Source organism: Halichoeres trimaculatus, unplaced genomic scaffold, assembly GCF_033239565.1.
Source record: "Halichoeres trimaculatus isolate MK-OKI-2021-1 unplaced genomic scaffold, fHalTri1.1 fHalTri1_scaffold_1, whole genome shotgun sequence".
Classification (NCBI taxonomy): domain Eukaryota; kingdom Metazoa; phylum Chordata; class Actinopteri; order Labriformes; family Labridae; genus Halichoeres; species Halichoeres trimaculatus.
This window is the reverse complement of record NW_027437179.1, coordinates 21,620,800-21,634,637: the sequence shown is the minus strand read 5'-3', so window position 1 is coordinate 21,634,637 and position 13,838 is coordinate 21,620,800. Positions and strand designations below refer to the sequence as shown.

General features: G+C 39.6%; 1 protein-coding gene across 2 annotated transcripts in view; it reads right to left on the bottom strand.

The window, feature by feature from the left end:
- cpne5b (copine Vb) overlaps window positions 1-13,838 on the bottom strand; it is a 148,932-nt gene that overhangs the window by 4,858 nt on the left and 130,236 nt on the right. For both annotated transcript variants that reach the window (XM_074670096.1, XM_074670105.1), the window contains 5 exons: window positions 12,978-13,159; window positions 12,658-12,785; window positions 11,138-11,240; window positions 2,345-2,402; window positions 1,635-1,708 (listed from right to left, as the gene is read on the bottom strand). In XM_074670096.1, coding sequence (XP_074526197.1) covers window positions 1,635-1,708; window positions 2,345-2,402; window positions 11,138-11,240; window positions 12,658-12,785; window positions 12,978-13,159 — 545 coding nt within the window. The remainder of the gene's footprint in view (window positions 1-1,634; window positions 1,709-2,344; window positions 2,403-11,137; window positions 11,241-12,657; window positions 12,786-12,977; window positions 13,160-13,838) is intronic.

The following is a 13,838-nucleotide window of genomic DNA, read 5'->3' as shown; positions in this document are numbered from 1 at the left end:
TGAGAAAGAAGAGAAGAGATTGATTAAAACTATCATTATGGGAGAAACAGGAGGAAATCATTTGCATAGGACCTGAAAATAGACTTCCACGATATCATTAAAACGCTGAAGCTGAGATTGTGTGCAGAGAGGTGAATGGGGGCTCATGTTTAATCCTCCATGTTTGGAAACATTTGGTAGAGCCTGCAAGCATCAGGATGCTAATATGTCTGTAAACCTGTGAGCTTGTTTCTTTCCAAGGAAAGAATTAAACAAAGTTAAATATACCTATGTATCATAAGAAGTACAGATACCACTTAGATGTCACCCTCTGCATTCATACATAACCCTCTTGGGTCAGCTCCTAAACTTTTGAAGGGCTGTCTCTGTCTATGTTAAGTCTCTGTGTTAGTAACATGTCAATCAAAGGTATCCATACCTAAAAAATAGACTGCTTGCAGCTGCACACAAACAAGATCAAGCCTCTTCCTGTTTTGGTACATGTTTTGGTAGAAATACAGGTATCTTTAAAGTCATTACGGAACACCCACTATGAAAAAAAAATCATAGGTTCCAGACTAACAAACAACAACAACATTGCAGAAGTTAAGATCATTGGGCATCATTCACCAACAATGAATATGCACAAACATATGCTTAAACCATGCATACAAACATTTAAAGCACAAATATGTGTTTCATCAATATATTCTTATTCAAATTCACTCTATCACTGCAAGCCAAAACAGAACTTACTCAGACCATGCATGTGCAATAATGATGACAACTGACCTCCTAAGAAAGTGTAAACAAATACTCTTTTAACTTAACGCACATTTTTCAACTATACTCTAAACTGGACGACAGTTTACTACATCTTACCATTCCCCACAAATCAAAGCAAATTTTTTCTACCTAAAACTACTGAGGAATGTCCACCTTTCTTTCTTTTATCCCCCCCCTCCCTCTATTTTAAAGCCACCCATGCTGGCCATTATAATATTTCAGGTTTAAACATTTTTACATGATTTCACAGTTGAAACCTTAGCAACATAACTTTTCACTTATTTAATCTCACAGCACTCAAGACTGTATTGAAACAATGTGTGTGCAGCAGGTTATTGAGAGAACAAAATCTGTTCATACTGTATGTTGAATATAGGATTGCCCTACTGAACCCTTTAGAAAAATGTTTACATCCTTTCATCCCACCATTCTGTTATTCCAGATTGGACTACAGAGACAAAAACTTCTAAATGTTCTGTTAACACTCCTTGATAGTCCTGTTTAAAGACACATATGGTGTCTTAGGCTGACAGCAAGCTTGTCTTTGGGGGGATTCACAGATGTCCAAATGTGTTAGTGATGCTAGCGCCAACAGATGGTGTTCAGTCAGAAACATGCATTTCAATGGACCAGCACGATGGAGAAACATTTTTGTGTACGATGTGCATTGTAAATCCTAATGTGACAGAGCACTGAAATCTCTGGACACACTAGCCTGAGAAGGACCACACTCTCCCATAAAAGATAGTACAAATTGCTGTTATCTTGAAAATTTAGACGTCTGTGTTCTTCATTGAACCTCTGAAGTAGTGTCAGTTTCTGGCCAGCAGAACAACAGAAGTTTCTGTCATGTTGTAAAGTGCAGTCACCTGAACAATGTCTCTTTCTGCCAGTTTCCCTCGAGATGAGATCCTGATGTCATCACCGTCCAACTCCACCATTGCTGGGAGGACAAAAGTTCAAGTGCACAAATGAATACACACATGCATACTTTCATATCAACACAGTGTGAGGATGGAGCTGAGCAGCAGCTTTCTGAGGACAGAGATCCACTGGTGCTAAAGTTCATTCCTCAAACATGATATTAATAACCACATTATTCTGCTTCTGCATCAGTAAAGATGAAAGGTTACAGAGCTGTAGTGCCAGAGACTATACTTACTATATGTCTAATCAACTAATAAGTCCTTTACTACACCATCTGTGCAATTTAGATTCATCTTTACTAAACACTGCAAGCCCAGCAATTAACCTCAACCATTTCTCTACAATTACGCCTCCATCCACCTCCGCTTTCCTGTCTCCGCTAAGTCGTACAGCTTTTTCCCTTAGGTATTTTTTGAATTACTGCCAGAGAGGTTAGCGCAGGCTGCAGCAGCAGTAGACCATGGATTTTCAGAATTAAAATGCAATTTATTGGCTTGTTTTTTGTTCTGTTTAATACACTTCATTAAAGTAGAGGGTGTAAAAACAGGTTTCAAAAGTGTTGAGTTTTGATATATGTTATGTTCAGCTACACCTTGTTGATTCCTACTTTTAAAAAAAAAGGAGATTGTCGTAAAACTTAGAGTAATCGTACCATCAAACTCGGCCTGACCAACTCCAACTATGATGATGGACATGGGAAGCTTGGCACCCTGCAGAGAAATCAAAATGACAAAGTACAAAATATTTTAATGATCTGTCAACATTTTTTATCTGTACTTACTGAAGGCGAGAGGCTTGTCCACATCACCACTGACCTCCAGGGCTCATTACTGTGTATCAGACACTTGAGCGGTTTCATGCTCTCCCATGTAATTTACAGCCGCACTTGTGCTCTGTATCTAACCAGCTAGTGATAGAGATGGTGTGTTAGAAAAATGTGGTCAAATAAAAGGAAGTTACTTCAATAAAAGAAATCCCAGATATCATACAGCTGTGGATCAAATCCTTAATTATGCCATCTTGTTCCCTCTTCTCCCCTGACGGCAATTTGTGTTGTCACTGGGAAATGTGCTGAGATTGTGCTGATGAGGATGAATCTAGGGAGTGCAGATTAATAAATTGACATCACTAACAGCATCCCCCAAGATACTGAGCCAGCAATATCAGAACATGAGCAGCTTTCTCAAAAATGAATCAGAACCACCATGTGACTGCTTGGTCTGGGGGAAATGCTGAGCCACGAAACAAACTGTACGACAGGAAAGAGGCTGGTTTTAGTTAGAATTGAACATTGGTTAACAGTAACTGTTGGCGAACATCTTGGCAAGGCCTGTCATGGCATGTGTAGCATTGTGGTATCTGTGAGCTGGGAGAGGAGGGAGGGGGAGGAGGTGCTAACATCTGTCAGAACAGCAGCCGTCCACGAACACCCACCCAACCACTCCCAAGCCCCAGCTCCAGTCCCATCACACTGCTGTTGGTCTCTCCACACTGGCAGTCTGCACAAAGGCTTGATCAAATAGAAAGGAACATTGATGATTCACAGGGTATAGATTCATCACTCCAAAGTGACATTTCCTATGGAAAATTATTAGGATTACACCTTATTTTCACTACATTTCTTTAAACCCCTTAACTTGTAAAATACTGTAGGATGAAACAGCATTTGTTTAAACAGTTATTTAAAAACTAAGCATTGACACAACTGACCTATTATGATAATGGTGGATAAAAAAAAAGAATAACACAAGATCCCCAGAGTTATCATAACATACTGTAAATTCCTGTGCATTAAAACATAAAGAAACATGGCAACCAAAATATTTTTCAATGTGCATACTCTGAAAGTGTCTATTTTCTGATGGGAAAAAAGGTTCGATCCTTTTCTACTGAATTGCATTCTTTCACATGCTGCTTTCACAAGATGTGGTTTTTAGGCAAGGGGGCGACGCCTCTGGGAACCGATGCCAATGTTTGAGTAATTCTGTTGTTGTTGAGTTGTGACCTTTTTAATCCTGATGTAAGCCGGGGATGATGAAAACAAGCAAAGACTTCATATTCAATGCTGTGTTTCAGTTGCGCTGTAATTAATTAGGCAATTACATCCCCAGGATAGCACCTGCCTATCTGTTCAAAAAACATGAGGTTTCAGCTCATCATTAGACACACAGATGCTTTATTCAGGCTTACTTCACTGGTATGAGTCCCCCAAAAGAAACCGGTCTCATTGTGACTGACTGAAAACTAATGGGTCTCTAGTTTGCTGAAATAACAATCTCCAGATAAAGATGCAAACTTTTTTTTCAGGTCCTCAAGATAAGAAAACAACAACTTTTATCCAGTATTGTTGGTTAGTTACACTTACACAGAGAGTTAATTTTTTAACAAATTACCGCAAAACCTGATTCTACACTGCATCTGCTCCTGTGCCCGATGAGATAGTTTTTGCATTTCCACAAAGCACTTACAGAAAATACTTTTACCCTTAACACAAGACAAGTGTTCTGCTGCAAATAAGGCAACCTCTTTTGCTTCAGGGATAACAGAACTTCTTGTCGACACCACCTCAGCACATCAGCACGATTATCAGTGCTCAACACACCTCCTGTCAGTGCCTGTCCACCCACACACAAACACACACACACACACACATACACATACACAAACACTTAAACTCACAGGCATACATGTGTTAGTTGCCAGAGATGAGCACACACATCAGAGCATTAAATGCTACCATAAATATCTTGGCTGTCCACCATGCCCCACTTAAACCATCCTACTGTCACGCTGATTGACAGCCGACATCCGAGTCTAATGAGCCAACAAAACAAAGCGCCAATCAACAGCCATTTCGACAACTCGCTCTACATGTTCCACTTCAATCAATCGCCATGGACACATGTATTGATGGAAGTGTGTTTCTGAAAATACTGATGCACAGTGTTATTGATTATGTATACAGAGGTGAATCTGGTATTAATCTAAAGGATGGGCAATGTGCTCTTTTAGACCTTATACTGTCCCTCTGGTACTCTATAGTAGCTTTAAATGAGGAGAGAAAATATATATATATCACACATCCTCTGAGCCTTGCTTCAGCCTCTGTCTGAGCACTTTGGTCAGCTGCTGTCCCTTCATTGCTTAGTTTGTGTTTGTTGCATCCACACAGCCTTTGCGTGGATGAATGGCATAATTTTAGCAGCCTTGCTCCCTTGTGCAAACCTTTTCAACAGAAAATTTTCATGTTGGATACCTCCAAAAATTTCTAACTTCCTGCGGATGAACTGAAGCAGATATCACCATGACAACTGTGTGATGAACAATGTTTAAATGCTGACTCAGCATTTCAACATACGGTAATAGTACGATGAAATTGTTTTTCCATTTCAACCTTTAGAAAACTTTAAGAATTCTATGCTCATTATCTTCTAAAGCCAAGTTTTTCTCTTAAATTCAGACATCCTGCTAATTAATGAAACAAAAGCAAACAAAGCTTTTATCTTGGTGCGGATAACAACCTGTATTTAATAGTTTTTGCCAATTAAGGTACCGTATTTGGTCATTTTGAAAGCAGGCAATATTGTAAAGCACGTGAAAAGCTCAGTTGGACATTTCAAAATTAACAGTCCTGCTCTCCCTTTTACTGATAAAGACACAACATTTTTTTAGTTCTTTTCTCTAAAACACAGTTAGTAATGAGCAAATATGTGGAAAGGAGAAAGGCTGTTAAAAAACCTTGACCTGAACAACAATCACCCTAACATAGCTCACAGTTGGTTACTTGACATTGAAAGCCTGCAAGGTTTGGAATAGTCCACATGTGGAAGCTGTGTGCAGGTGTCGTTTGGAGATTTGTGTGTTTTTTCTTTCTCTGTGATTTTTCAAAGCACTTCATTTATGCCAACCAAATGAGTTTCATAACTTAAAAAGCGGTGGCATTTTTTTAAGCCACATCAGTGGCTAATTTCAGCAGTATGTAGGTTGGATAAAAAGGGACTAGTCACACTCTCAGGTTTGCATCCACCACCAGTAAGCTTCCAACTTCAAAAAGTTAGCAGACAAGTGTATCCTACTGGAAGAGGCCTTGCATTTCTAATAACCTTTTTTTTTTTTTTTTTTTTTTACACAAATGCCTATAGTTTAACAGTGACATATCATCTAAGAAAAATCTAATTAAACTAACGACTGTCATAGTTTTAGTATTTTTCTTAAATAAACTTAAGTGCAAAATAAAATAGTTTAACTGTTAACTCTCCCTGGTTCATTTATTTTGTGAACTGGACCTGACACACATGTGCCATGGTGTCAAATTGCAGCACTGTAGCGCCAACTAGTGGTGAGAAGGACTAACTCGACATATATATATATATATATATATATATATATATATATATATATATTTGTTTTTTTTCTTGAGTATTGATGCTGGTATCTGCAGCCTTCACCAGGATGATACCTTAAAATAAGGCTGGTATCGGCAAAACATACCAGTACTTGCCCATCCCTACTAAAAAGAAAGTCACAAAGAGCTTTTGGGTAATTAATGAAGCATTGGCTTGTTTAACTAGCTCAGGGGTGGCCAGCCAGTCAGGGACCAAGAGCTACAAAAATTACTGTGGTACTATGGAGAGCCACGTCACACATGGGGCCTTACAAAAGCACTTTCTCTCACACATAAACGAAAGAGTGTGTTTAAATTTGTACTAGAGAAGAGAAATTGAAACTTAAGTATAAATCTGTACACCCAAACATTGATCAACACTGATCCCAGTGTTGGCATCAGTTCATCAATTTTAAGATTGATCGGCACACCTAACTCTATAAATATATGATTTTAAGAATGGATTGATGAGTCGCACGCTGAAAGGCAAAGAGCCACATTTGGCTCCCGAGCCGCAGGTTGGCCACCCTAGAGCTAGCTGCCTCTGAATGAGTAGGATTTAGCAAACAGTCAATATGCTAAACCTTTTCACCACGTAGAAAGTGAAACAATGGTTAAGACAAGATCTTGATATACAGAGGGATGAATGGTACCACTAAAAAATAAACCCAGCCAGAATAAGCCCCCTGACCAATGTTTTTAGAGCAATAGGCTGTGAGGCTTGTTTATAAAGAGTACTGTCCTACATAGTAGGACTCTTGTACAGTATACATCAAGACGTGGGTGCAAAAAAAAGAAACAGTTTTGAACCAAAGATTGCAAAGAAGAAGCAAAAGGCACAAAGGGGTAAGAATAAGAAGACCATAAAGAAGAAAACAAAGGCAGCAGAGAGTTTAGCTTTAGACTAAATTTGATGACAAATGGACCCACTCCTGGACCCCATGCAGTTCGCCTACAGAACTAACAGGTTTGTAGATGATGCAGACAATGGCCCTCTGCTACAACCTCTAGCGCCTGGACTCAGGATCTTACGCTAGGATCCTGTTCATGAACTTCAGCTCTACCTTTAATACTATCATCCTGGATCTTCTGAATGACATGCCTTCCCAGCTTAGCGTCCCTGACTCCACCTGTAGGTGGATTATAGACTTCCTGTCTGACAGGAGGCAGCACATGAAGCTGAGAAAACAGCTCTTTGACTCTTGCTACATCAGCAGTGGTTCTCCCTAAGGCTGTGTCCTTTCTCCTCTGCTCTTCTCCCTGTACACAAACAGCTGCACCTCCAGTCCTCAGTCCGTCAAGCTCCTGAAGTTTGCAGACGACACCACCCTCATTGGACTCATCTCTGATGGTGACGAGTCTGCCTAAAGGTGGGAGATTGACCATCTGGGGGCCTGGTGCAGCTGGAACAGCTCAAAGCTTAACTCTCTAAAGACAGTGGATATGGTGGTGCACTTTAGGAGCCCGGCGGTGTACTTTCTGCATCAGCTGAGGGAATTCAACCTGCCAAAGACTATAGTGGTGTACTTCTACATCTCCTTTACCACCTCATTTATTTTTATGCACAATTGTTCTTTTGCTCAGTCATGCACTATCCCCACTTTAACAGTCACAGTCATTCTGTGTGCACTGCTGCAAAACTAATTTCCCTCCACGGGACAATAAAAAGATTCTGATTATGATTCTGATATTTTAATCTCATTTTCTCTTACTGTAGATTTGTATGTTTTATTTATTTATTTATTTTTTTTACTTTACACTTTTGCATGCAAACACTTAAGGTTTTTATATTCCTAATATTATTTTACTTATGATACTTGTGTGTTTTTTGTTTGTTTAACTATGCACCTACAGACCAAAACAAATTCCTTGTAACATAAAAACTACTTTTGGTGAGAGTACATGAAGGAAAAGAAGACTGGGTCTTTTGGAGGAGAAGAGGCCGAAGCAAACTTTGTCATTCTGAGTTAGCGTCTCACATAAAGAGATTCAGTGAACAAAGCAGCTGAGTGATTGACATGTAGATTTCTGTATTATAGCATATTCAGTTACACCACATGGGTCTATAATTCTGCAGACACGGGGGACAGACTTTCCAAAGATTGTTCAGCCACATTGACTGAAACACAAAAGCCTACAAACTCAATCCAGATCACGCTCTACATACTGAGTTCTGCACATTCAGGTTTTTCCTCACCCTGTTTTATCATTTTCTCTCGACACTACCTTAGGAATGATCAAATAAACCTTATATAACCTCAGCAGTAGGTTCATTCTCTTGCACGGGATCCATGTAGAGTAAATTAAAGCAGCAGTGGTAGCAGCGAGCATCAGCAGTCGGACAAAGTGGAGGCAGTGAGATACAGCAGCAGGCAAGATCTTAAAAGGAAGGTGTGGCTGTTCTAATGTTTTGATTAACAGTCGCAAATTCCCTTTAAATCCAGTCTGCTGGGTGTTCTGTGCCTGGTGCAGGCTGAAGAAGAGCAGGAGGAGGAGACCAAAGGGAAAGGAAGGGAAGGAAGCATGTTACCTGCTAGAGCTAGAGCTGGGAAAAAAGGGAGTTAGGAGGAGTTTGAGACAGGCTCAGAGGAATACAGAACATTGTTATGATTTGTTTTGCAGAGACAGGTTCATCTTTCAAATGTGGTGTTCCACAAATGTGTTCACTACAATGTTACTCCAGGTTTACTTTCATTGAGAATGAATCCACTACTGTCCCAAAGATAAGTATCTCTGGGACAGAAGTGGATTTATTTAAAGCACCTGCAGATTTTTTGGAACGAAAGCCAGCTTGTTTTTTGAACTACCTGACTGTAGTTCTTTATTAGTTTTAAATCAGAAGCCTATTTATTGATCTTGAGAGTTTCCAACACACAATTAACAAGAATGTAGAATTGCCAAGTTCCCATCCTTTCTGCATCACATATATCAGATTGTGGTTTCAATGATACACTTTGTTTCAGTAAGATTGACAAATGGGTTGGGTACCATTTCAATTTCATCAGATCCTGTTCTTATTATCTCCTTCTTCTCCTTCTAGTTACACTTGCACAGCAAACAAACAACAACAAACAATAGATATTACATGAACAAAAGTTAGTATCCCTATGTGCTGGAATGTTCAGTCTCTCTTAGGAAAACCAACAACATGGATTTTTCATTGCTAGTTCCTTAACTCTTTCTTATTAGGATAAATCAACAAGAAAAAAAACTGTTTGAATATGTAAAAGAAAAACTATGATAGAAATACATACGTAATGCATTTTACATACATAAACGCCTGTGATTCAGCAGGTATAATTCCTCTTCTACAAATCTTGTCACTGCACAGTCTTTTCTCCACTTTTTCTCTCTCATCTCTTCAGTAAACTGAGTTTCTACACAACTGAAACTCCTAAGAGTTAAGGGGATAGTTGTGTCCAAATGAATATATTTGGGACATTTGTTAACACGATTGGTTGCTTCAATATAAACTTAGAAAAAATAAGCTCAACTGTGTTTTTCACCTGAGTGTGAGATGAGACTACAGCTACTACAGCTGCTCGTGAACAGGAGAACACTGCACATTGAAGTCAGAGCATTCTCTTAAGTTAATTCTGCAATGTAATGTTTTTTTTAGGGACAGGCACCCTCTCCCAAGCCTAACTGACAGCTCCTCTTTACTTTCCTGTGAAACAATTATTTGAAAGGGAAGGCTGAAGCTTGTCAGAGTTTAACCATAGTCTGAGAAAAATCATCACTAGTGCTAACATAATTAGTTGATCCATTAATAGTAAGCGAATAAACAAAGATCAGCCATTATATTGCATTGTGATTGCCTGCCTAATATTATGAAGGCTTCCCTCATCTTAGATCAGGTAAAAAACCCAAACCTCCAAGGGTGTGCGTTGGTACCTGGTATCTGGTCTAGTGGTTGTTAGAACCTGCATTCACTTTTTCAGTAATTTCAGCTTTGGCAGTTCCTCTGTTGAACTGAACCACACAGGCGAGCTTCTGGTCACCAGTTATTTTTTCCTCAACAACTTTTTGTCAGAACTGACCTCTGCAGACCTGGATCATTTGACGAGAGCAGCTCTTTGTGCTTGCTCTCACCCAGTTGTCAAGACAACAAAATCTCATCTTTGTCAAAGTTGCTTGCCCATTTTTTTCCCTACTTCTGGCACATCAACTTTGAAGGCAAAAGGTCCACTCACTCACCATCAGGTGCCATGACAAAGACATAACCAATGATAATACATTTCTTGTCAGCAGTCAAAATGCTATGTATTTATCAGCGAACACCTGCGCAAACAAACAAGACATTGTTGAGTAATATTTCAAACTATCATGCCATGTATTTGCAAAGTTATCTGATATTCTCTCTTTGCTTGAGATCCTAAGCATAGTTATACAACAAAGTTTTCCTAATAGACAATATATTTATCTGAATTTTTATTTTATTTTTTTAAAAAGGTCATTGTCGAGGGGTGAATGTACACTAGGACAACCTATAGTTGCCTTTTCTCATGCTTGCTGGCATTTAACTCTGTTAATCGATTTCGGGAAGCAGAAGTTTGACATTTTACTCAACACAACTATCTGCTATCAGCAGAGACCTGGATGGAATGACTGATAATACACTCAAAGCTGTGAAGCTGGCTTTTGATATAGTTTGCAAAGAGGGAGTAAACACGCAGCTTGCCTCTACCTATTGCAAAAAGTAAATATGGCTTAGTTTTATGACATTTGGACAGAGGCAAGAAGCTGTTGACCCTTTTCAAGTGAATAAAATTAAAACTGATACATATTTCATACCTGCTATGACATGGCAAAGACTCACAGTGAGTGGAGTTTCTAACAGCTGAAAAAGTATGTTTTCCTCCGAAGAATACTACTCACACTTGTTCAGATCAGGAGAGAAACATGACGTTCCACTTTATCCCCAGTAGCCACCAGAAACAATACAAAATGTAGGTTCCTCACAGGAAGTTGTAACCATCAGAAGTGACTCCTTCCAATTTAATCAAAACGGAAATGCTGTATTAAGTCTTGTAGCCTTGTATGCATATTTTCTGCTCTTACATTTACAATGGCCTCCTTGGTCTGAGCCATGTCTGAAATGACGCCGTCTGTGATGATGAGGAGCACAAAGTACTGAGAGCCGTCCTGAACCGCAGCTGCATACCTGCATACAAACACGCACACACAAACAAGCATACAGAGAGAAATAACAGGATGATGAATAATCTCTTTAATACCAGAGCAAACCTGACCGGAGGATTTATTGATGGATTTATCTAAACATTGGAAGATAAATCCTTAGTAATACATGTGTAATCATGCATACACATCAGCACAAAGTCCATGTAAATGCTTTTTGTCATTGCTGTACCTCAGATAACATTTATCAAAATGCTTCACAGCTGATTAATCAGCCTAAATATTCCAGTTTCTGAACAAAGCTGCTCTGTTCTGTTATTCACACATCATCACCTGTTGATGAAATCTCTCCCTACTCCAGCCCACCCATTGAAATGCTAAAGATTAATTTTGGTTGTGGATTCTCGCAGGTATGGGCACCTGCCAAAGTTTGAAAAGCGTGACTCAATTTTTATCTGAATGGCATTTTTAATTATGACTGTGAATCGCTGCAATCAGATGAAGGGTTGTTTAGATTTGTCGTCACATATGAAAAGTGAGGAAAACAGGGAAGATGGAGGGTGAAGGGACATGTCAGAGACACAAATTTCATGTCAGATCATCACAGTTACATTTCTTTTTACATGTTTTGCTGAAAATTCATTAATTTGTTCATTCATTCATTCATTCATTCATTCATTCATTCATTCATTTTCCATACTGCTCAGGGTTGTGGGTGGCTGGAGCTTTTCCCAGCTGTCTCAGAGCAAGAGGCGGGGTACACCCTGGACTGGTCGCCACTCAATCACAGGACTGACACATACACAGACATGCTTTCACACACACACACACACACACACACACACACACACACACACACACACACACACACACACACACACACACACACACACACACACGCACACACGCACACCTACAGACAATTTAGAGTGACCAATTAACCTGATGAGCATGTTTTATGGACTGTGGGAAGAAGCCGGAGATAGGCCCGCCGCGCCAACTAGGCTGCAGCGCTAACCGTTGCGCCGCTGGGAAGCACATTGCAAATTAAAATTCAGAATATTTGTAAAACCTCAGGTCCATTATTATTTATTACAACAGATATTTCCCTTATTTCTGATATTTATAAGACAATTTATGTGATGTGGGCATGTAAAATCCAGTTTGTGTTTACTGTTTGTATCATTTTGACAGGAACTTTAATGTGATAAGTAAAGCGTAAGATAACATGTATTTGCATAAATGTATTTCTTTTGTATATTTTGCTGATTATTCTGTCATAATGAGGTTGGTGTCAGATTATTGTTGTAGGGTAAAAGAACAAAAAAATAAAAGAGGCATCAACATATTTCCAAATACCACAGTTTTACTGCTATTATCTTGCATAACTAATAGAAGCAAACCGTGAACCAGCTACCCACTAACAGCATCATTCCCCTCACCTGGCTACATGGTTCACCACAGGAGCGAAGTTAGTTGGCCCGTACAGCTGCACCGTCTTCAGACTCTGGTGGTATGCCTCCAAGATGCCCTCAATACCATTACAGTACGGATTTTCCATATTTCCATTCTGAGGTGAGGATAAACACATCTTATCTTATCAAACATGGACTTGTGGACTTGGTTAATGTAAATTTGTCAAAAGAAATCAATGCACACAGTTTCTTCAGGTGTCACATACAGTTTTCTTGATACCAGGTCATGTACTGAATATTTCGCTTTATAGATAAACTTCATGTGAAATAAGGAAAGGTTGACTTACCAGGGGAAACTCATGTGAAACACGTCCATCAGGGGGCAGTTTGGCTCCAAAGCCCAAAGCAGGGAACATCTTGTCGCTGTCGTAGTCCTGGATGATCTCCCCCACAGCTTTCAGGGCCATGGCGTAGGCGTTCAGCTGGTAGGGGTTCATATAGTGCAGCGAGGTGGATTGTGAGGGGTTACCTGTAGGGGAATTGATCATTGTTAGTGTGGCTAAAGAGGCACAAAAGTACTGTTTTTGTGTGTCTAGTTCCACGGCTTGACATGACAAACAGTGTCGCTTTCAGGTAGAGCGTTCCCCATCAGCCCCTGAAGGCAGGTACACTCTACAGGATAATGGGGCTGGTTTTTGTCCCGATCTCCACCTTATGGTCAAAGCCAGCAAAGGCCGAACTGTTGGGTGCTTGCAAATGACATTGTGTGTGATTTTCCTGTGGTGTGGGGCGTGTTAAGTGTGATTTGTTTCTGGTCGGAGCAGCTGGGAGGGCCCCTGATAATGAACATGTTTAATATTTGCAACTAGAAATCCAATCAAGACGATAGCTGACTCAGATGACTGGCCGAAGAGGAAGTAAGAAATGTATTTTAATACTTGTGACGACTCTATTAACCACCAACTCGCATTGTTATTCATACAACACATATACCTGCCGTCTCCACAACTTTTTCCTTAACTGTTTTTCTTTCTTTCTTTCTTTCTTTCTTTCTTTTTTTTTCCAAAATTTGAGAGGCTGAAAACAACCATCATTTCTTTCTCCCATTGGTCCGTCATGTTTGTTTACACCGAAGTCCTGTTTTGGAGTATTGATTGTGGAGAAGTGGATACTCTGCTGAAAGATCGATAAGTGTGTGGTGTCTTCTG